This window comes from Crinia signifera, chromosome 1 (genome assembly GCF_055691185.1).
Source record: "Crinia signifera chromosome 1, ASM5569118v1, whole genome shotgun sequence".
Lineage (NCBI taxonomy): Eukaryota > Metazoa > Chordata > Amphibia > Anura > Myobatrachidae > Crinia > Crinia signifera.
Genome location: NC_139217.1, coordinates 270,841,847 through 270,863,960, shown reverse-complemented (window position 1 = coordinate 270,863,960; position 22,114 = coordinate 270,841,847). Strand labels below are relative to the sequence as shown.

Genomic DNA, 22,114 nt, shown 5'->3' with positions numbered 1-22,114 from the left:
ATATAGAAAGCGATATATACAGTATATATATATATATATATGCACTAGTAACTGTGCCATACTGTATATGCCAACTCCCATTTTCAGTTTAGTTGTCCTTTAGCTATGTTTTTAGTTAATATGGATTATTGTTTGCACTGCAAATTAGTTTTTTTTTCTCCTTAACAAGAGCCCAGGAGTGCTTGGGGATTCATGTGCAATGTTAATTAGACACAGGCAGATCAGACTGATTACACTGGGGTATTTGCTAGGTTGACATTTTTTCACATTGGGCTTTACATCCCCTTAAGTGTTTCTTTTTTTTTTTTTTGCAATACTCTTGATAGTAGAATAATGTATTCTAGTAAAAATAATTACCCTACTTTATGGATGAGATTCTATTTGGATATACTGTTCTACTTTGTTCACAAAATAGATTTACAAACTGCTAGTTAACTAGGGCTATTATCCAGCCACATTTGTAAATATAATTTCTTTATATATTTTACTGGCATATAAAGGGTAGGTAAATATCAAAAATACCATTTGCATTCTCATCCACCATTTATTATATCAGCTCAAATGGGTGACGGTCTTTACACCGACATCAGAATAGCAACTGTAAAATTCCCGATAGTTGGGATCTCGACTGATGGGGACTATACTCCCTTGTGGGGGTCCATAAACCCCCAATATAGAAAGAATAGAACCTGTGGTGAGCCCGCAGCGTGATGAGCACAGCGAAGCAGCAAGGGGCTTCATTGCGCTTGCCCCCCTGTTGGAGTAGCGGTGGTCAGGATTCCGATGTTGGTATACTGACCGGTGAAATCCTGACGGTCAGGCCAACATAACACATCCGCTTAAACTTTGGAATCCCACACACCCAGCACTGTAGACACTGTTCTCCATTAGCTTCAGGTGTTATCCAAAATTATAAAGTCTTGTATTCCATCAACATTTTACAATATCTGTGAGTTTCTATTAAACCTATATACATATGTTGATGGCAATTCAGTTTACTTATGGTGTTCATAGACTATGGCCGTGTGCGTTTTCAAATGGCCATTTATTCATCCACATACATGGAACATCGTACCTCATACAAGCAGAGCTTAAAGTGGTCATGGAGAGGTGGGGGAACTCATTTGCCTCTGCAATCTAATTTCAACCCCTCCTCTTCCCTATTAGGCAGGGCCAGGGCTAGTGGTAGAGTTTTTGGCACCCCCCTGCAAACTATAATGCTTTTCTGTTCAAATTACTGTGCAGGGCCAAGGTGGAAGTTCCACCTCACTGCATACAAGTATTACTTAAATCTGTATTACTTATATCTTACTGTATTACTTATATCTTACTGCACTTTGAGTTCTGCTGTAGAAAGGGCTATATATATATATATATATATATATATATATATATATATATATATATATATATATATATATTATACACATATACACCATGGGGCCAAATGTAATAGGGTGAGATTTTTAGAAAGTGAGAGATTTTGGGAGAGTTTTCCCATGTATTTTAAAGCAGCAATCAATTACATGGCAAAAGCAACCTAGTTTTGCAGTGTAATTGATTGCTCCTTTAAAAAAAGAGGAAAACTCTCCCAAAATCTCTCACTTTCTAAAACTCTCACCCTATTTCATTTGGCCCCATATTGGGTCATGTTGATCAGAAATCATCATCATTGACCATCTGCATTGCTAAGCCTGTAAGTACAGAATAAATCATTGCTCTCTTTTCTAGAACTAGCAGAGGGCTTGGTGGCATTTCACATAATTAAATGTAAGTGAAAAAGACTAGATAGAATTATAAATGCTGTGATTCCACAGTGCTCTGGATATCATATTTTATCTTTTCCCTAAAGTCATTCTTTTCACACTTGATTGTAGGAAGGATGATATAAAGTGGATATGCTATTTTAAAAAATCTAAAATTGGGGACATTATTTTCTTTTACAATGAAATGTAATATCCCACGAGAACTTGATAGACAAATGAAGTCTGTCTTCCAACTCAGTGTGCAAGGATTAGTCATGCGGTAACAAAGATGGATTAGATCTCGTGAAGTTGTTTTGAAAGTATACTCCATCAGTTCAAGCACACTGCTTAATTTCATCTTTCAAACCGCATTTCCAGATAACAAGTTTTAAGGACAGTAAAAATTTTGTTTTATAAGTCTAAATATCATAGACAGTTTACATAATGATGAAATACTTTAATATTCCAAATCTCCTTAATGTTGGTAGAGTTTCTGCTGTCTATAAAACTATTTTTACTTGATAGAAAATGAAAATGCAAAAGATAGGTGCTGTGCAGTTCCTACTTGTACAGTAGATGCACTTTGGATATACTGTACCACTGCATGCAAAGGAAGGCCAGGAAAACAGATCTCTGTGGCCAGGGTAGAGCGGAGAGGTCTGGTGACTGATTTATCAAAAAAAGCATAGAATTTATAAAGACCCAGTTGTGCTTTAATAAATTGAGTCTAAAAATATAGCATTTTATCATGCTCATTTTTGCAAGTAGTGCAGCATGGTTTCTGTGGGGCAACAAATCAAAAAGTATCAATGTATTGAGCTGGAATTCATCATGTAAGTGGAAAAGCACCTCTGAGAACAAGATAAAAAAAAACATTTTTTTTTTTTTTTTTTAAAGCATAACGGGACTTTTTAAAATGGGAGAATGCTATTGTTTTGGGAGGAGTGACCATGAGTCATGGAAGTTTTTTTGAAACAAGTCTTTTTTATATACACTTTATATAAACACGTGAAGGAATTTCATAAGATTGCACTAGAGGTCACTAATGGTTGTATGGTTAGTACAGTAGCTTCACAAGTGTGGCACAATGTAAATCACTTCTTTCAGTCCACAGATTTTATTATGTGAACAGGTAATGAATAAGACCTATTTTATACATGCCTACCCTCCCAGTATGGCCGTGTCCCACTTCCAGTCCTCCTCCCGCAGGGTTGGGATCGTTTGGTCTACAGCAAGTTTGTCGACAAGCATTAGTTCGGCACCGTTAGGTCGACATGGGGAAAGGTAGACATGGATAAAGGTCATGGGTCTAGGTCGATAAGGATTTAGGTCGACAGGTCAATAGGTCGACACAAGAATTATGTCGACAATGTCTAGGTCGACAGTCAAAAGGTCGACAAGGGGTTTTTCACTGTTTTTTATAGGAATGCCGACACAGTCGACATGGACACAGTTTCCAGTGCACTGCATCCCCTCGCAATGCTTTGGGCACGGTGCCACACTGCACTCAACACACTATTTTATTCTCCCACCACGCCCTTATTGACCAACTTGCTGTCGACCCAATGACAGTATCCCCTCCCGCATACCCCTGGACCCCTGCATCCACCCTCTCCTCCACGATTCAAATACCAACATTTGCAGCTCTTTGGGGAGGCAAAAATGACGCAAATAGAGTAAAAAAAAATTAGCACAGACCCCTCTGCCTTGATGTGTGAATTAGAGCATTTACTGTAATGGGGCCCGGCTTGATGACGTCATGCTTTGTCCCCATGAAGCTGAGAGTCTCCTCTATACTATGTAGGCAACTATGGTCCTAGCTATGTGATACGTGTGGGCTAGGTAATGTTTTGGAGCTACAGGGAGTGTACTGCAATATTATTTGCTGCCCACACACACTACACTCTGCACCAGGGCCGGCGCTACCCACTCAGCAGCTCCTGCAAAGCAGGGAGGCGCCATGCTGAAAAGGCGCTGTCTCCCTCCCTGCTCTGCTAAAGCTGCCTCAGCTCTCACTGTCACTGCCTCCTGCACGCTGCCCACCAGGGCAGCCGAGAGGGGGGGGGAGCGGGTACTAATTACCCGGGCCCAGGCTTGCTGGAGGGGCCCCGCAGGCTTGCTGGAGAGTCCAACCCCTCCCTTCCGGGTAGCAACAGCAGCACACACTTCTACATAATGTGCTGTGCTGACAGCAGGCTTAGCATGAGTGTCTCACTGACAGCGTGAGAGGTCATGCTGAGCCTGGTGTCAGTACAGCACATGCTGTAGGTGTGTGCTGTTGCTGAGATTACAGTTTTTAGAGTTTTCTTTCACCCTCCTCTAAACACTTTGGGGGTGTGGCCTAAGTTCGGGAGGTACCCACACCTCGCACACTTAGGCCACGCCCCCAAACTTTTACCGGGGCCCGGCATTCCTCTCGGCTGCCCTGCTGCCCACAGCGCCTGTCTGACAGCGGGCGGGCGGCAGTATAAAGAGCTGCTCCCTCCACTGTGAGTGCAAACAGCCTGCACGCCGCCCGCAGTGCCTGGCTGACAGCGGGTGGCACTATGGAGAGGCTGAGCAGCTGCGACCTGCCCCCTCTTCCTCACGGACACTTGCGCTGAGGCATGTAGCGCTGTCTGAGGAATGCCTGGATGACATGTCATGTCCGGATCCATCCCATACCCATTGCTCCCTGCGCCTGTCAGCTGTCAGTCAAATGACGAACAGGCAGCAGCGCCGCCTCCCCTTCCTTCCTTCTTCTCAGTGTGCTGTGCCAGTGCCACTGCCAGTCCTCAACACTCCACCCCCTCTATCTCCTCCCCTCTTCTTCCATCTCCTCCTGCTCTCACCTCCTTTCCCCCTCAGTCACGAGAGGGGTGTAATGGCGTCCTCAGTTAAACAGCAAAAAAAAAAGAGTCTTTTATTATACGTTTCTAACAAATGTTTTAATAATTGTAGATTTTTTTTATATTAATTTAGACACTTTTTAAATAATGGGCTGGGTTATGTGTCTAAAGATGGCCATACACACTGCAATAGCAGCGTGCGATGCGATGTGCGCTCCTGCGGGCATCGCACAGTACAAAAAGTATGTGCTGCACATACTTTTTGTACTGCTTTCGGATCGCATCGCACACACATTGCATGCATGCCGTGCAGTGCGATCTAGCACATAACGTATGCGATTCTCACAGCGTGTATGGGCACCTTTAGTGCCTGCAACATTTTGTGGACACAGCACTGAGATGGTGTATGCATACATGTACATGCACCTGAGATCCTCCATAGGATCGCATGTTGCATATGCTTCCACAATCGGGCTGCAGCTTGTTGCAATGGCAATGTGAAAAGGCGCAAAAATTATGGTTTGCAGGAGGGCGCCGGACACCCTAGCACCAGCCCTGCTCTGCACTGATCTAAATTCAGCACTGCAGAGTTAAGTCATTAATGTATTCAATGTGCTTAGCTGAAAGCACCATATTTGAAAAGAGTTTGGGGCTCATGCAGTGACAACACAAAGTAGGGTAGGTGCCAACCAGTTTGTTATATGCCCCAGTGTGGATATAAATGTGGATATAGCAGTTGTACAGTTCATACCTATGGTCAGCAAGTAGATGATCCAAGTAACTAGATGGTCTGTGCTTCACATAGAAGGATGGCATGCGTTCATTTGGTTGACACGGCTTAGATCTACAGTCATTAGGTAGACCACTATTAACCAACAGTTATTATGTGGACGCAAGATTGACATGCATTAGGCCGACAAGGTCCATATGTCGACATAAGCAATATGTTAACACGAAAAACGTCTACATGGAAAGGGTCAACATACATTTTTCATTCTAACTATTTTTTTTATACCGACTTGTTCATACTTGGACACAGAGTTAGATTTTAATAGTGTGCTGAGCACAACGACACACTGTGCCCACCGCACGGCGAGTGCAGCCAGCCATGCCAGGGGACGCTTTACACTTATATGGTGTCCATGTTGACTTATGTCGACACAGACAGCATAAATGTGAACAACCCATGTCAACCTTTTACTTGCGCCAACTTTTTGACCATGTCGACCTAATGCATTTCGACATTTTTCACGTCAACCTCATGACTGTTGACCAATAGTTTCGACCTAGACAGTGTAGTTCATATTTTCTGGTACAGTACTATCTATTTGCAGTTGATCCTAAAGCAGGGGCCAGTAAGTGGTACCATGTATCAGTGTGTTGGGCCCCTGGTGTAGAACTATCTTTGACCCCACATTTGGTTTTCAGGCTATAATGCTGTACGTGGAAGGGTCTTTGGATAAAATAAAATAAATGTCAAAAAATATACTATATATAATGAAATAAATATTTTTGCATCTGTATTAAGCACCCATACTTTTGCTTCTCTAGCAATTATACTACGGCTTACTTGACATAAATGGATGAAACTTTTAAATGTAAAATATTCCTAATGTAAAGCCTATTTATACTTCATGGTTTATGAAGACGTATGAGTTTTTGGTATTTTCACAGAACGATTCATCATGTGAGATATAAGCTTTTTTAATATTTCATCTACTTTGAAAGCCTTTGGCTTCTACAGTTTAATATTCAAACAAGATACATTCTGTCCAGCTGCTCCAAATAATACAATGCTATCAGTAATATGTTAATTGATTTTCATGCATATTTTTTTCCTAGACGCTTCAAATGGGCATCAAACACTTCTCGGGGCTGTTTGTTATGCTCTGTATAGGAATCGGAGTGTCTATTCTCACCACTATTGGAGAACATATTGTTTTCAGATTGGTCCTGCCGAGAATTAAAAAGAAATCAAAACTGAAATACTGGCTTCACACCAGTCAGGTATGTGCATCTGTTCAGTATGTTTGTATTCATTCTCAATATGTTTTACAGTGTACATAAATTATTTTAATGAATATTAAAATTGATTTACCTTTACATGCAGATTTTTGACAAGGTATAGGGTAAAACTTATTGCGGCATCTAGGCAAATGTTTTATTGTTATGAAGCTGTCAAATGGTCTGGATTTTTTGTACAGTAAAATGTCACTGAAGCTGTTGTTGCTATACTCACAGTGCTTGATTAACCACATTTTCTGATTAGGCTGCAGCCTAGGGTGCCAAGACTGGGGGGGAGGGGGAGAGGGCAGCGCCTTATAGGTGACAGCCGAGTAATAAAATGTCGATTGAAGGCCGAATTTATTCCAAAATAATGTACTGTGGAGGGGAGGGGGCAAAAGTGTTAAGGTGACTGCCAAATGGTTGAGCCAACGTAACTTACTGGTGGAACCATTACTTTATGTACATTGTGCTACGACTGGGCAGTGGCTTTATGCCAGTGGACAGGGAACTCGGTCTTCATTACCCCACACAGTGCATGTTTTGCTGGTAACCCAGCAGGTGCACAGGTGTACTAATTACTCACAGACACATATTTTAAGGTCCGCAGGTGGAGATAATTATTTCACTTGTGATTCTGTGAGGAGACCTGCAAAACATGCACTGCGTGGGGTAATGGGGTCCGAGTTCCCTGACCACTGCTCTATGCATTTAAAACACATTTGAAATTTACATTTAACACATGCAAAACAAAGCAGGATGATTTCTATGGGATGACACACTAGAGAAGCTTGCCGTACTGATTTTTTGTGATGCAACATTGTTATTTTTCATACATTGAACTATGCATTTCTACAACAAAACATTAATTTAGAGTCGGATGGAGACTTCCACTTGCTGCTACTCTGTGCTTTGTAGGTGCTAGTTTGTTTTAACAGGGTGACATGCCATCACATTTAATGAACTGCAGAATGCACTTTGCTCTTTCTGGAATGTTATGCTAAACTCTGGATTACAGCCATTTGAGGATTGTAGGTTTGTGCGACACAACCTCCGGCACTCAGGGTAGAGATTAGGGGAGGGGGATTGGTCCAGTCATCCATGGGCAATTCTGAGTCTTGGATTCAAGGTGACTCCACAGCCACTGAATATACTCTTCAACAACCTGGTTTTGTGACATATTTTACGTATTGGGGAAGTTGCTGTGTATAATGTTGAATTGGAGTGCACTGATGGGTGGCACAATAATGAATTGAGAACACGTTTGTGAGGCATACAGTATTATGAACTGGGTCACTAATACATGGAATATAGGGAACACTACTACAGTATATGCATTACAGTAATATGAATTTGGGGCACAGATGTGTGGCATAATTTGAACGAGGGACACTGCTCTGAGACATATTAATTGAAGGCTCAGATGTTTTGCATATAAAGGATTGGTGGCACATCCTTTTATTATTATTATTATTATTATTAGTCCAAGTCACAACTCTACTGTTTGCATTAATACAGCATCCCTTCACAGTAAGTAAAATCGAAAATCATTAACCCTTTGAGCGCCAACATTGCTGTGAGCGATCCACAATATAGTCTCAAAAAATGCTTGCGCCGCTCACAGCGACTGTTCTTTTAGTATAAATAAATACAAATACAGCCAAGTCAATTAATTTGAAGTTTAATTAAATATTAAACCCCCCAAAAAAGAACAGTCGCTGTAAGATGCATTATTAATGGGTATGGATTGGTTGGTCGACCTAAAGATGGTCGACAATCATTAGGTCGACAACGCTTTGTCAACATACTTCAATATCGACATGGGTCCATGCTTCGGGCACATTGCCTCGATGCACTCGGCACACTATTCTATTCTCCCACCACGGCCTAGTGGTTGGTAGGGCATGAAATACTGCCTGTCGGCACATGTCGGCTCAAAAAACAGTGAAAAACCCCATGTCAACCTTTTGACTGTGGACCTAGACCATGTTGACCTAATGCTTGTGTCAACCTAATGACCTGTCGACCTTATCCCATGTCCACCTAGACCCATGTGGACCTTGCAGTATGTTGACCTAGTGGTGTTGACCTAATGACTGGCAACCATCTTTAGGTCGACCAACCGACCGTATCCTTTTTTAATGGATATTTTGAGGATCTCCCACAGCAACGGCTATTCAATTAGAGTCTGCGTCAGTCTGCAATCAGCCCACAGGTAATGCAGACTTTAAAAAAAGGGGGGAGTGACCTATGGTCACACAGTAGCGCTGGTATGACTCTGGTGGTCCAGTAAAATATACTTTGAGCCAGCTGAAGCCTCCTATTTAGAGGGATTGTGTACCACTATCTACTAGAAAAGAGAATATATTGGTGACAGCTATAAGCTGGCACCTCTAGGTGGTGCTGCTGTACGCAAAAATATATAACAATTTATTTAAATATAACTTCCTTTTAATAAAAAGAAACAAGTCATACAATGTATATAAACATTAGTGCACTTCAATATATGTAACAGACAAGACATACTACATATATCTGAGTTGAGGCAATATTTAGTTATTCCCTATGAGGCTTAATTGGCTATTGATGAATATCTTTATCAATTGATATCGTATTGAGGCTGTGATATAAGCGATAATTACCAGTCCCTTTGGTTGACATATGGGTATCCTTTGTATACAGGATGTTCCTTTGTAGGTAGTATAGTGGACACAGTTTCCTTTCTCAGAGCTGTATATATTTGTCCCTTTTTGTATATAGCATATTCCTCTTTCAGCATAGGGACAAGCTCCAGGTGCTGGTGTCCATAGCGGTATTTCCAATAACAAAGTCCAAAAGGAATACTGTAGATAAGCAATACGGCAGTGACCGGGCTGTGTAGGGATCCAATAACACATTTCTCCACCTATAATGTTATTCGGCAGCTTCCTCAGATGAGGAAGCCACTGAATAACATTATGCGCTTTCTGACTAATAGGGGGCGGGTGCTGACATCATGTGATGTCATCCACCAGCACCGAGCAGGCAGGGGCACGCCTGCATTCCGACAAGCCCGATTGTATGGGTGTTTCTATGGGAACGGCAACCATTTTTGTGGGCATGCCCATGAAACGATGGGTGCCCAACCTGAAACGCCCCCTGCCTGTCAATCAGGCAGCGAGTGCCCCAGGGAATGAAAAATTAGCTGAAAGCACTTGCTGCATGTTTACATTATGCACCTACTGTAGTGTTCCCTCCAGCATCACAGGAGAGCAGGGTGCTGGAGGACAAGAGGCACTTTGAATGTGGTGGGGCAGGCCCGCCGACATCAACAGTGTGGGTGGGCCCATCCGCCTGCCACAGTCTATGTTGGGGGCTTCCCGGCACCTATGTGGGTGCTGGGCATCTCCCTAGAGTTCCAGGAGCCCACAGCGGGGACGAAGGGGCTGGGTTGATTTAGAAGGGTGCCTCAAAACAGGCAGGGTGTGGTTTGCCCTTTAAAAATAAGGTAGGTGCGGCACCCTAAAACAGCCTAGTGCGAACACTACGAATGGGGACGAATTCGAACCTGTGCAAACAGGAATGAATCAGCCCCTTAATGCGGCCCTTAGAGTTTTTGGTGAATTAAAATGACTCCGCAAAGAATCCTTACCTTATTGCTGGGAGGCTAACTGTGATACATCATGTCACTTGCACAGCTCATGTACAAATATCATCAGGGCCGGCGCCACCACTAGGCAGGACTAGGCATTTGCCTAGGGGGCCGGCTACTGGAGGGCGGTACTGAGCACGGCGTGAAGCAAAGCTGTCCCCCGCGCGCGCCGCCCGCTCTCTGCTGGGGGATTTCAGCGAGGACTTGCAACACCCGGAAGCTGCATATCGTGGCTTCCAACAGCAGGTACAGCGCTCCGGGGGGTGGGGGGTGCGGGCGCCCACCGCAGTATCGGCCTGCAAACCCCCCCCCCCAGCCATGCCGCAGCAAGTATTGTCCGCACCCTCCCCACAACCCCCCCCCAGGCAGGCGGCGCGTTTTTTTTTTGCCTGGGGCGGGCGGGGGGCTTGCACCGGCCCTGAATATCATTCATAGGGTAGACACATATTGCAGTGCAGAAGACGAGTGGCATCATTTGGACGGTCAGTTACATTTGAAATTAAATCATATCATTTATTTTTACAGCGCCTCCACAGAGCTTTAAACACCTCTTTTAATGAAGAGAAATTTCAAGAGAAACTAAAGCGACTGGAGAAAAGGTAAGACTGCATGCACTATAGCAGCCAAAGGCTTACATCTGCTGTATAGATACAGTAAGTTGTTTCTAGCACTCAAGGCTAAATTTGCAGTGGTGATGTGGGGGCATATTTATCACAATCTCAATTTTTAATGTGGATGTTAGAAAAATATTTCTTTACATACTGAAAATACACGTTGAAGACTTATATTGTTATGCAAATTTATAGTAAATTCAATAAGAGCCCGTCCTGGCAAAGAGATGGAAGCAGACTGATAGCTTATGCTATAACAATGCTTCATGGTTCGGGTCCCATGCAGAAATTAGGAATGTGCATGTGTGGCCATCAGCTGGTTCATGTGTCATCAGGAGCAGACAGGAAGGGATCTAGAGGATCCATCTCCATTCAAATTTGCAGTGTAGTAGCCACAGGCTATGACAAGTTAACGGCATCTACCAATGGCATAAAGCAGTCAAGGCCAAGGTCTGAAATATGGAGAACCCTACAGGGGCAACAATTTTGGTTGGAAATAGAGCTACCAAGGTAGATATTGGATATATCTGCTGCAATCTCTCCATTGTACAGCTCAGGAATTATACACGGACCAACACACCCTCCCCGAAAATTGTTTTTTTCAGGAGATATCCCACAAATATTGAATTTGATAAATGTTTCCTTTTAATCATAAATATAAATAAACATATTTGTTTGAAAGTTTACCCATCATGCAGGTTTAAAAATGATGACAATAGTAGTAAAACCTGAGGCAAGGTTACATCTATTTTAATGTTCATTTATTACCATGAATGTCAAGGACTATACTATGAATCCCTGAACTTGCATTTACCACTTAGTCATTTTAAAAGTATTGGAGTAAGGTAACGCTGCATACAAGAATAGGGTTATGGAGAATTTGTTATTCTATTATTAATTCCCGTGAACAAAAAAAAAAACTATTGTCCATAAGTGCTGGTAGTCTTTCCAGATTGAAGTTTAGTGCATCTTCATGTAGGTGAATAAATTAGCGTGGACTTAAGCAGCGACCTTTAGCCTTGAATAGGTCAAAGGGCGTAATTTAGACCTGTTAGCAAGGCTGCAATTTTTGCAGATGGAGGTGGGGCAGATGTAATATGTTCAGAGAGAGTTAGATTTGGGCGGGGTATTTTCAAACTGAAATAACTAAGCAGCCAATATTTCACAGAAAAATCTAACTCTCTCTGCACATGTTACATCTGCGGCACCTGCAGTGAAGCATGGCTTTGTCCATCTGGAAAAATTGTAGCCTTGCTAACAGGTCTGTATCAGTCCCAAAGCTCATTAAGCAGTATGGCTGCTCCATAGTCATAGCACGATCAGCTTTTATATTGTTGTAATACATACATATGTGTCCACAATACACCTGCCCCCCTTTTGTGCTAAACAGCTGTTCTAGTTTTGCCATGCTACTGTATAGCTTGACTCTAGCACCGAGCGTCTCTGCATATGACTTTTTCCATTACATTGTGTCTTACTCACAAAGCATATGAAATATGCAGATACAGCTTCAGTCACACACAGAATATAGGCATGCCACATATCATTTGAATCAGCTTTGTGAATAAGATGTATTATAATGGGAAAAGTTCCATGCACTGATGCTTAGTGCTGCCTTATCACACAGACATTGCGCATTGTATAATGCCCAGGGCATAGATGTAAAATAGGCTTGATGTACTTTTGTGTGCTTTAGAAAGTAACGTACAGTACTATACAGTAACAAATGATATTTAGACAAAGTTATTACTTGTGCATGAAAAGACATTCCCAAATAAGTTTATTGTTGCAGTGTCAGTTCCCCTCACAGTTGCCAAAAGTGACATAAATTAGTCATTATTTTAATTGCCCATTTTTTTATCCCTGCCAACACTCACTATATACACAGATAATTCATAAGTAGGCAACTTCCCATGTAAGGAAATTGTTACAAAGTGCAAATGTGGCACAAAAAATAACAACAGTCTCAGGGGCATTAACAGCAACATTTTAACAGTAATTTTAGAGAGGCATCAGTTGTCAATTGTTTGCCCCATATAAGTGTCCTAGTTTATTTTTTGAGCCATAGTAGTGCCCTAGTTTACATTATGTCACATTGCAGAGCTGCCTGTCCACAGTACCCCAATGACATTATGACATACAGTGTGCCAAGTTACTATTATATATCATTATACATATTATTTTACACCACATGATTCTGCCCAAGGGCATGCCTAAAAATATTGCAGGCCCAAAGGCAAAAATTTGTAAGGGCCCATACAGTATGTACCATCCAATGACACAAGTAACTTTGACAGGGAAGGTGGGCCCTTCTCAGTTCTGGACCCCATAGCAGCTGCACCTATGGTCAATATGCCCTTGGGCAGTCTCCTTACTTCCATGATTCCGACTAAAATAATGGAATAATAGAAGAAAATTGGAAAAACTTTAATTACGTTTTTAAGAATGTTTCCGGCATGCACAGCCCTGTAATGGACTATATTACTCCTAGCATGGTGAAAAATGTGAACGTCTGTAATAATAAACTGCACATTCACAAACCAGAAAATGTCAATGATAGGGTTTATTTTTTAATAGCTTCCTTAATAATCTATTCATTAAATGAGGGTTAAACACATTCAGTTCATCAGTAATTGAGGGTCATTTATAGGTGCAGGTTAAATGGGCAAAGTTTGTTAGAGACATGTGAGAATGATATGGTTAATCAAATTGACCAGATTAAACATCCTAGCATTGTATGTGTGTTCCTCTAGCATGTTCAACATTTCACATTTTTTTACTTACATAACTAAAACCTGAAATAACGACTTGGAGACAGGTTTGGCAGAAAATCTTAGCTGATTTGTTATCAAATTTTAAGCTAGATTGATGTGTTAAACTAATTAAATAATGGTGTCCAAGAAATAACGGCTACTTAACTAAACTCCACCCCATGCCCTGCAAACGTAATCAAAATTACCCTAACAAGCGGTATCCATTCAACCTACTGCATAGACTACCCACCCATCCAGGTGGGGTCGCTGCCCCAGAGCGGGTGATAGAGAAAAAGGCCTAAGTCAATTATAGGCGAGCGCACCGAAAACAAGCTACATACGTTGCATAAACACATAACGAAGGCTAAAAACTATTAACCTGCCGTTCTTTCCCGCCTATCAGCCAACTCGATTAACCACTCCCCCATAAGCAAACAGGGGAAGGGAGGGAGGGGAAAACTCCACAGGAAAGAGAGGAAGACTCCTCCCTTTTCTGCCCTAATAGCTCAGCTACCTCTGCCTTTCCATTTTTCCTTATTGGATCCCCAAGTCACATGCTTCCCAAGGGTTACACACAGCCTTCGATGTTTAACCCACTCCATGCCTATTGCTGGCATTACAATAATCTAAACATCCTAGCACCTTATGTGTGTTCCTCTAGCATGTTCAACATTTCACATTTCTTAACTTACATAACTAAAACCTGAAATAACGACTCAGAGACAGGTTTGGCAGAAATTGCTAGCTGATTTATTATCAAATTTTAGCTAGATTATTAAACTAATTAAATAATGGTGGTCAAGAAAGAACGGCTACTTAACTAAACTCCACCCCACATGCCCTGCAAACATAATCAAAACTACCCTAACAAGCTACTGCATTGATTACCCACCTGTCTGGGTGGGGTTGCTGCCCCAGAGCAGGTGTTTGAGCGAAAGGCCTAAGTCAATGATAGGCGAGCGCAGTGATAACAAGCTATATACATTCATAAACACATAACGAAGGCTAAAAATTATTAACCTGCCGTTCTTTCCCGCCAAGGCGTGGACTCTGATCCCAGAGCCCCCGCACCGCCACCAGCCTAAACCATCGTAGCTACAACCAGAAACAAATCCTCCAGAAACATAAACAAGCCTTCCCTCACTAAAAGAACCCCATCAGGCCGGAAGAGATGGCGGCACTTAAACTTAATCCGCTCATGCGGGACAACTGCACCACCGGCAGCCAGAACACACTATGTAACAGCCGAATTAAGCTTCTGCCTGGCCTCGTCAATCGCTATAGCATCTCTAGCACCTCTCCAACAAATCTGGGGAACCACAAAGGACCAAACCAAAGTGCAGGATGGCCATGCTGCTTTAATAGCTGCCAGATCACTCAAGATCAGGGCCCGCAGCCTCAACTGAGACATCTTCCCAAGGTCATTGCCACCTAGATGAAGTACCAAAACCTCAGGTAAACTGTACCTGTGGATGTTCACCATAAGGAACGCCTTCAAAGCACACCAAGACATTCCCCAAACACCCAACCACCTAATGATGGGGGAGCAATCGGATCTAGGCCCTTCACCCAAGGTAGCCAACCTAGCCGCCCAGTAAACAAAGGAGTGCCCGACTAACCACACTCTGAACCTATCATTCCCCACAACTACAAAGGAGAGAAATGTAAAAGGCGATTAGTATGGAATGGTAAAGGCAAGGGACATTGCATACTGTATATTAGGAGGATCTGCCAAAAATGTTATTTCTGATTGCAGGACAATTAGATTCTAAAGACATGCTTCAATGCCAAATAAAGCCATACCAGGACACAATGGGGAAGAGACAAACAAGGGGAGGGCAGGGGAATGGAAGGGATTGAGGTATGAAAGGTGTACTCGGTTAGGAAGCAACCGAAACCAGTAGATCTCGCAGCGTCAGTGTAAATCTGCAACCTAGCGCTATAGACTACGGGAGCCAGCCAGATCCGCACACCATTGAAATCCTCCAGGAAGGAGGCCCATACCTCCAGGTCGCGCTGAATTTCGGTGGACAGGCGGACCAGGTGATGTGACCTGGCTACTCCCGCAGTGGCACGCTCTAGTTTCCTGCAGAAAAGCCTGCCCATAGGGATTACCTTACAAGCGAAATTCAGCTGGCCCAACATGGATTGGGCCTGGCTCAGCGCGATCTTCCACGCATTCCTACATACTGTAGTACAATTGCCTCGCTAAGTTTGGACACCTTGTCAGACTGCAGCAACATGCACATTGTCAATTTGAATCCCCAGGAAGGACAGGCAGGTGATAGGACCTTTCGTTTTCTCCTCCACGATCGGAACCCCGGAATGCCGGAAAAGAGAATGGATGCTAAAAAGGAGGTTGGCATGGTGCTCAGAACCGGCCGGCCCGATGCACAAAAAATCATCAAGGTAGGGAGCGAACCCGCTCACTCTTGATGAATATTCCACACACCAATGCAAAAAGGTGCTGAACCTCTCAAAAAATGCACAAGATACCAAACACCCCATCGGCAAACATTTGAAGATGAAATACTCCTCACCTATGTGGAAGCCCATGAACCTGAAAGTATCGGGGTGTAGCGGAAGTAACCTGAAAGCAGATTCCACATCGATCTTAGCTATAAGGGCCCCCATCCCAAACGACTGAACCATAGCCAGGGCGTCATCAAATGACTGATAAGCCACCGAAAAACACTCCATGGGAATGGCGTCGTTGACAGAGAACCCCACCAGGTAAGATAAATGCTGATTTAAGCGGAACTTCCTTGGGGCCTTCTTCGGGACTACCCCCACCAGAGAAATTACCAGGCCTTCCACCGGGGGCTGCGAAAAATTCCCCCGCTATGCGCCCTAATTGAAACTCCTTGTCCACCTCATCCCTCAGAACGGAGGGGAGGGAGCAGGTGGATTGTAGGTTCCAAAAGGAACCCCCTCTAACTTCCCCCTGAATCAGCAACTGAAACCCCTGACTGAAACCCCTGAACAAAAAATTGGTGACATCCCTGTCCGGGTATCGGCGAAGCCATCTGGCCATGGCTTCCACCCACACCGGAGTATGCGCTCTAGTGAGTGGGTCCAGTGACAGCGGGTTTCTCACACACACGCCCCTCTAGTGGGGCGGCTACCTCGAAATCAGTTAGACCCCGGGTGGTTACCTGAGCAGTGTATGCAAATATTCTTCAATCTGCAGCACTGTCCCAGCTGACAAGAGTTGTTGAAAGCATAACATTTTCCTTTTGCCAAGCCTAGAGTAAGCGCACGACCCCCATAAGGGGCAGGGGCCACCGCAGTGGTAGTACCGGCATCCTCAACAACATCTAAGTGCACCCTGGCAACCTCCATCCACACATCCTTACAGCCCAAATCTAATATATGCAAACAGTCCTGCTTGCACCGTAACTGTTCATCGTAAGTACGCCAAGCCATGCCGCCGTATTTGTGCTGCATGTCATGCACCATGTGAATGTATCTTATGATGTTTATGTGTTCGTCGGGTCTGTCCTCCAAGTAACAGGCCGCGAACACTCAAAAGCCAGCCAGCCAGTTACCATAAGACCTATATGCCTACACGCCAACGCCACCTTTTGCTTTGGCGTCCTTGAATGCTTTCTTGGATTCTTTACTCAAGCTAAATACATCCACAAAATACCCTTTCTCAATCTTAACCCTGCAGCTCTCGCGCAACCCCCTTAGAACGGCCGTATAGTTGCAGTGAACCACTCTTATCTGAACTCCAAAATCGGACACTTGACTGACATTGGTTCAGGTGCGCCCGTACTGATTGGGCATTCCGAATGCCTAGCGCATGACCGAGTGGTGTCCGCAAAGCAATACTTGCTTATGAAGACCGCATATTTCCTGCCTGTTGGTTCGTGTGCAGTCGGTGTGCTGTCTGAATGCACGCCTACCAGAATTAGTGCACTCCCTCGTGTACGCCCATGTTTACGCCCAGTTTAGCCCACTTTGAAACTACAGCCCTGTGTAGTTCCGAATGATGCCCATATTACGCCCATATTTCACGAGTGAATGCGGTGCACATTTCTGTACGGTATTAGTGAGAACGAGTACGGAGACCTTGCGTGGCACATGCACATAGCGTTGCCCACGCATTCGCAGACGGCTAAAAAAACGCCAACCGAAAGAATTCGGAAAATTACGGATCGACCAGAATAAGGCCCAATGTGCCATTAGCTTTTGGTTTCTGATCATCTTTGTTCTACTGTACATACTGTATGCCCAATCTTAGCAATTCCTAGATATACTGTAACTTTGTATGTTTATACTTTGATCTCATGACTTAGACACAGGTAGAGCTCCCATTTCCAACCAGTAACATCAGACAGGTTTATGTGCTTTTACCATTTGCATAAGTATGGACAGCACCGGCAGGAACACAAAAGATATGTGAAGTAAATGTCCACCAATATTAATCATGCAAATAATGATCTGCAAAAATAATTTCATACTTCCCAACTGGGAAGAAGGACAAATTGTGTGCTGAAGGTGCGTGCCTAAAATTAAGGGTATGGCCTTGTGGTTAGGGGGCATGACCCGCAATCGTAGCTGTGGAGACATGTCCCATTTTTACTTCTGTTGGGGCAGCTCTCTGCTGGCATGTCCTCTTTTCCCTCTAGCCCAGTGTATAGATGCTGTGCGCATGCAAAAGAGACAAGGTCTCCCAACCCCACCCCCACAGTGGGGTGGAGACAGTCCAGGCAAAAAACTGATAGGAGGGAAATATGTATTTTGTATGTTCACTTTCTTGAGGTGTGGAATTGTGTCCCGCCTCTTAATATGTGTCCAGGTTTTAATCTCATATAAATGAAACTTTATAAACCTATCAAAAGCTGGTATTGTATACATACAAAGGTTTTCAAACTCCATTAATTGTGGCTGTGTTGAACAGGCTTTATTTCTGCTTGTTGCTCTCAAAGATCATGGTCATTCTATATACAGAAAGACAATCAATTTTTGTTGTTATCTAATGTCTTTTCCTCACTTACATTAACCTTTTTTGCCATCTTAATAGAATGAAACAACAGTAAACTGATCTAAAGTGACTTTAATTTTTGTTTCTTCTGTTGCCTAATGTGGCTTAAACAGTTATCTTTAAAGCAAAATATAGGTTAATTGCAGAGCAAACAACAGTTTATAACTAGAATAGTCATATGTAATGCATGATTACTTTTCAATTAAATGCACCATTTACTCTATACACTTGGAATCCCTATTTACATTTTGCACAGAGATTAAGTAATAGCCACCGAGTGAAGAGTAAAAAGCGATGCTACGTGTTAATGAGATTTCCATCATGTTATAAATTTTGGTCCAATTTTTTTCATTTCATGAAAATTCAAACTGTTCTAAATATTCTTAAATGGTTTTCTGGGGCTTTTCTATTTTGTTTCAGTAATATACTATGTATGGTGAATTTTAAAAGCAGCTATACACTATGAAATGTCTTGCTGACCATCTTCAGCAGCTGTCTGTTGGGATACCTGGCCTGGTAATAATATGCTGCGTTGCTATGCTGGGGCAGGCATTGCAACCAATGTACTGTAGGTTCTGATTCAGAGATATATGTCATTTACATATTTATGGAGTCAAACAATTATCATCCGACTTTGTATGGGTCACGGATGCACCGCACATGTGCCAAGGTACCTCTGCGATGCTGCTCATAGTGAGCCATTGGGAGTCAGCAATGAATAAGTGGGACACAACTGTTTTCATGGCATGTATCCGTCTATAACTGTGATCCTGTACACTGAGCACATGGCACCCTATGGGCATTTTGCACAACTCAGAAAGTCAATTATCAAAGGCTATGTGACTACACTATGTATTTCAATGGGAAACGGTCATCTGTCAGACCACACTTAGGTCGACAGTCATTAGGTCGACCCCGGAACAGTGAAAATCTTATGTCGACCTAATGACTGTTGACCTAAACCCATGTCGAATTTGGCCCATGTCGACCTTCCGGGGTCGACCTAATGACTGTAGACCTAAGTCTGGTCTGACAGATGTACCAATTCCATTTCAATGTAGTTTCTTTGATTTCCAATTTAATACTTTTCCAGACAGCTACAGCATTGGCATAGTTTCACAGCTGCGTACTGGATTTCAGATCCGAATGCATTATTGTATATTTCTGAATCAGGTCCATGGCTGGCAAGATGAAATCCAGCATGGCCTGCTCTGCGGGTCCTGTCTTCCACGTTCTCGCACAGATTGTTACTGTGCATACAATCAAATATAAATGCTAGGAGCAGAGAGATGGGGAATACACTTAGCTAGCATGGCACCAATATGCCATTCCTTGCTCCCAGGGCAGTCATCTGGGGAGGGGGGGGGGGGCGGACTGTGGTAACTCCAGTTCCAGGCCCAGACAGAAAGAGGGCCCATGACTTGAGTTTATAAAGTATAATTTACCATAGACAAAGTTCACATTTCCCTTGAAGCAATGTAGAGGTGGAGTAGTGCGGTCAGTGCTGCAGACACAGATCTCACCAGGCATTCCAGGTGTTCGAGAAAGGGAAGGGGGGCCCTGCTTTTTTGTCAGTCCAGGGCCGCAAAATTTATGATGGGAGCCCTGCTTGCTCCTTACAGGGTAACACCACACAACACTAAAATATTTTTTTGATGAAGTTCAATTTCGGTTCCATTCTTGTGATGTACCAACTGCCTAGATGCACTTCGGGGGGCAGAGCTGGAGTTCATTACTGATCAGCAGTAGGCTATGGGAACCCGACCAATTTAGGTGGAATGTTAAACACTTGCTATTTAACATGATGTGATTGACAATATGCTTTAAAATGGTTAAAATCAGTAAGGGATTTGTTTTACCTCTTAAATGGTATTAATTTATTGCCCGCAAGTAGACTGTAGCATAAATAATGTGTATATTGCAAATAAAGTGTATTTGAATAAGACACAGAATACATAAACATCTGGGGTGAGATTTAATAGGTTGAGAGATTCAGAAAGTGAGAGATTTGGTGAGAATTCTCCAGTTTTTTTAAAGCGGCAATCATTTACACTTCAAAATCAAACTGGTTTTGCAGTGTAAATGATTGCCGCTTTAAAAAAACTGGAGATTTCTCACCAAATCTCTCACTTTCTGAATCTCTCATCCTATTAAATCTCACCCTAAGTATCATAACTTTGCAATTCTCATGATTTATAACTTGGTACTATTCATTTAATTTCAGATGCAATACAGGGAACAGTCAGCAACGTGTGTGGAATACAGCCAACCCGAGCAGTTGTAACAGGCGAAAATATATCATTAAAGGAGCACACAACGAATTAAGCTTCAGACACCAACAAGATTTGCCTCTGCCCCAGTTAAGGAGAGAAACTCCAAAATTACTTACCACAAATGGGAAGGCTGAATCCCTTAACATATCTAGAAATTCAGTTGTGCAGGAACTGTCAGAACTTGAAAAACAGATTCAGGTTATTAAGCAAGAATTGCAAACAGCCATGAATAGAAAACAGGAACTGGAAGAGTACCAGAGAAAAAACAGGACTTCTGAATCTTAAAGTAAATTTCACGACTCTTAATACAGAACATTTATTACTGACGAAAGTCTCGTCTGGAACTGAACCAGTGTGGTCATTGGACACCAAGAAACCTACTGTACATGATAACATAATTTCTTTACTTCTTATGAAATTTGTTTGTCTTTTTTGTAAGATACAAGCTGTATTTCTCTAGTCCATGTGAACTGTTATCCAGTATGAAAATGTGACCTTGGAGTCTTTTAAAACTCGGAACCACAATTACCCTTATGTCCCTTCTATGGTATTAAATGATGGTTTTCACTTCTGAGCCCCTTAGTGTGCATTAATAAAACTAAAATGGTTTTGAATTATCTTCACTGTGTCCTTTGCTAGTGTTTTTAACTTTTATGAAGGAAATTTGCATTTAATGTGTGTCTCTGAAATTGAAATTTCAGCAGTTTAAGGCCAGATGAGAATGAGGGTGAAAAATTAATTACTCATCCACAGTGTAATGGACTTCTGTGGGAAGTACAGCAACGTGCTTGATGAAACCTAAAACTGATTGCATTTTTGAAGAGGTCAGTGAAAGACAATAATAAAGATTTTATGTTTATTGGACTTTGTGGGTATTTCCGAACAGTTCCCCAATAGAAACTTGATGACTTATATCTGTACTTTAGCATAAGAGTAAAGTTATGAAAGTGTATTGGAAGGATGACAGAGATTGCCGGAGTGTAAAGAAAAAAGATTAATTCAAAAACTGCTTTAGAATTTATATGCTGACACTCTTTCAATCTTGACAAATGAATACCTAATGGCACCAGGTTGCAGGATGTTCAAAACTTTATTTGTACTTTTCACAAATGAAACATGTATTGATTTTGATATTAATAATCACCTCAAACACTTAGGGCTGAATTCATCAGGAACAAGTCTACAAGCCTGCGGAGTTTATCAGCACTGCTGCTTTTTTTAGTTTTTGTTGAACATTAACCAACAAACAGTAATTGTAGCAAAGGGTAAAAAGTTAGCA

The 22,114-nt window shown here is 42.5% G+C and overlaps 1 protein-coding gene across 1 annotated transcript in view; it reads left to right on the top strand.

Moving 5' to 3' along the window:
* The window catches only part of GRIN3A (glutamate ionotropic receptor NMDA type subunit 3A), a 263,518-nt gene extending 241,861 nt beyond the window's left edge, over positions 1-21,657 (top strand). Inside the window, exons 7-9 of the mRNA XM_083183908.1 lie at positions 6,416-6,580; positions 10,734-10,807; positions 20,787-21,657. Coding sequence (XP_083040034.1) covers positions 6,416-6,580; positions 10,734-10,807; positions 20,787-21,120 — 573 coding nt within the window. The 3' untranslated portion in view covers positions 21,121-21,657. The remainder of the gene's footprint in view (positions 1-6,415; positions 6,581-10,733; positions 10,808-20,786) is intronic.
* The last annotated feature ends 457 nt before the right edge of the window (positions 21,658-22,114 follow it).